Source organism: Egretta garzetta, unplaced genomic scaffold (assembly GCF_000687185.1).
Source record: "Egretta garzetta isolate BGI_Z169 unplaced genomic scaffold, ASM68718v1 scaffold585, whole genome shotgun sequence".
In the NCBI taxonomy this organism is placed as follows: Eukaryota; Metazoa; Chordata; class Aves; order Pelecaniformes; family Ardeidae; genus Egretta; species Egretta garzetta.
In genome coordinates this window covers 426,675-428,163 of record NW_009259708.1, presented here as the reverse complement: position 1 = coordinate 428,163, position 1,489 = coordinate 426,675, and the positions used below count along the sequence as shown (strand labels likewise).

Here is a 1,489-nt window from a genome sequence, read left to right as displayed (position 1 = left end):
TTTTTTTTTTTTTTGTGGAAGAAAAAACAAAGAAACGCGTAGCTTCTACTTACAAAGTTTTGGAGCAGTTTGGAGATTGGTTTCTGTTGCTTGCGCCTGAGACGCTGTGGTAGGCTCCAGGGCGGGTGGTGACAACGAAGGTGCGGCAGAGGACAACAACCCAACATCTAGGATGCGGTTATACAGAGAAGGCTGGAGGAACGGTTTGGAGGGCACGAGCGAGCTGTCACTTTGCACTGTCACTTCAGCCTTGCTCTTGGGGCTAGGTACGGGGAAGGGTGAGGCATACACCTCCGAAGGCACCCAGGCAGACAGAGCTGTAGGATCCACAGCACTCTTTGGGTCTTGTCCTATCCTCCCAGGGTCAAGGTGGGTAGGAGAGTCATACTCAAAAATCTTGTCCACAAAGACCCACTTGAGGCCAGCAATGCAGAGGCAAAGGCTGAGCAGGCAAGCCAGGATAGGGGCGATGCAGATCTTTTCAGAGTTGAGGCAGCCCTTCAGTCGCTCTGCCTCCAGGCACACACAGCAGGTTGCGGCAAGGCCTGCTATTCCCTGGACCCTCCTGTCCTCTCTTTGGGTCCCCGGCATGTTCTCCTCAGCCGGGAGCCCGTTGAGGGACGCATCGGGGCTCAGCTGAGCTGAGGGGCTGGGGAAAGTGTCGGCAGCTACTTCAGACATGTTTAAGCATCAGCTCCCAAACAGCTCACCTCCAAAAGGCCTTAACTCTATCACAGTCCATTACTGTGAGACACAGACAAAAAGAGACGGTAGTAATAGTCACAGTACTCTGCAAAAATCACAGAGTGGGAGTCAACAAAAGGTCCAAGCTCAGCAACATCATCCAAACTGGGAGAGCGGTAATGCACAGGAAAAACGAGGCACCCCCCCCTTCCCCCCCCTGCCCCTGAGCCCTCTGTCGCTCTCTCTGCCTCGCTGAAGCAAGAGTAGCTTCACAATTACTGAGCTCCTGTTTGCTGGCCACTTTTATAATTCCTTAAACGCCTCTCAAGCAATTCCAGCTCTTCTGCGGGAGGGAAGAAACATCCCCCCAAAAGCAAGCACAACAAAACAAAACGGAGGGAAGGAGGGTGACAAGAGAAAGAAAACCACGAACACCGAACAAATTGACCGGATTAAGTGAACCAATAGCCCAGAGCGAAAGGCAAGACTCTCACCTTGAGCATCTGAGGCTGGTATCTGCTTAGACGAGGAAAACAATTGTCATGCGGTAGAAGGAGCAAAAGCAAAATCTGTAACATCAGCGGCAGCGGCAGAAGTGACAGTAGCAGCAGCATCCTGTCGTGTTACAGCGGCGGCTGAAAGAGGCTGAATCATTACAGAGCAGCAGGTGCTCGCTGTCTGAGCATCACTGCAAACAATATCATTACACAGAGGTTTCAAAGGAAGAGCGATGCCAAGACGGCGGTAACTCCCTTTCTCTCCCTCCCTCTTTGTCCTTCTTGAGCGCTCATTCACTTTCCTCCTT

The 1,489-nt window shown here is 52.0% G+C and overlaps 1 protein-coding gene across 3 annotated transcripts in view; it reads right to left on the bottom strand.

The window, feature by feature from the left end:
• The window catches only part of NRG1 (neuregulin 1), a 101,685-nt gene extending 101,004 nt beyond the window's left edge, over positions 1-681 (bottom strand). For all 3 annotated transcript variants that reach the window (XM_035894421.1, XM_009638994.2, XM_009638995.2), the window contains exon 1: positions 54-681. In XM_035894421.1, the coding sequence (XP_035750314.1) occupies positions 54-681 (628 nt within the window). The remainder of the gene's footprint in view (positions 1-53) is intronic.
• Positions 682-1,489: the final 808 nt, after the last annotated feature.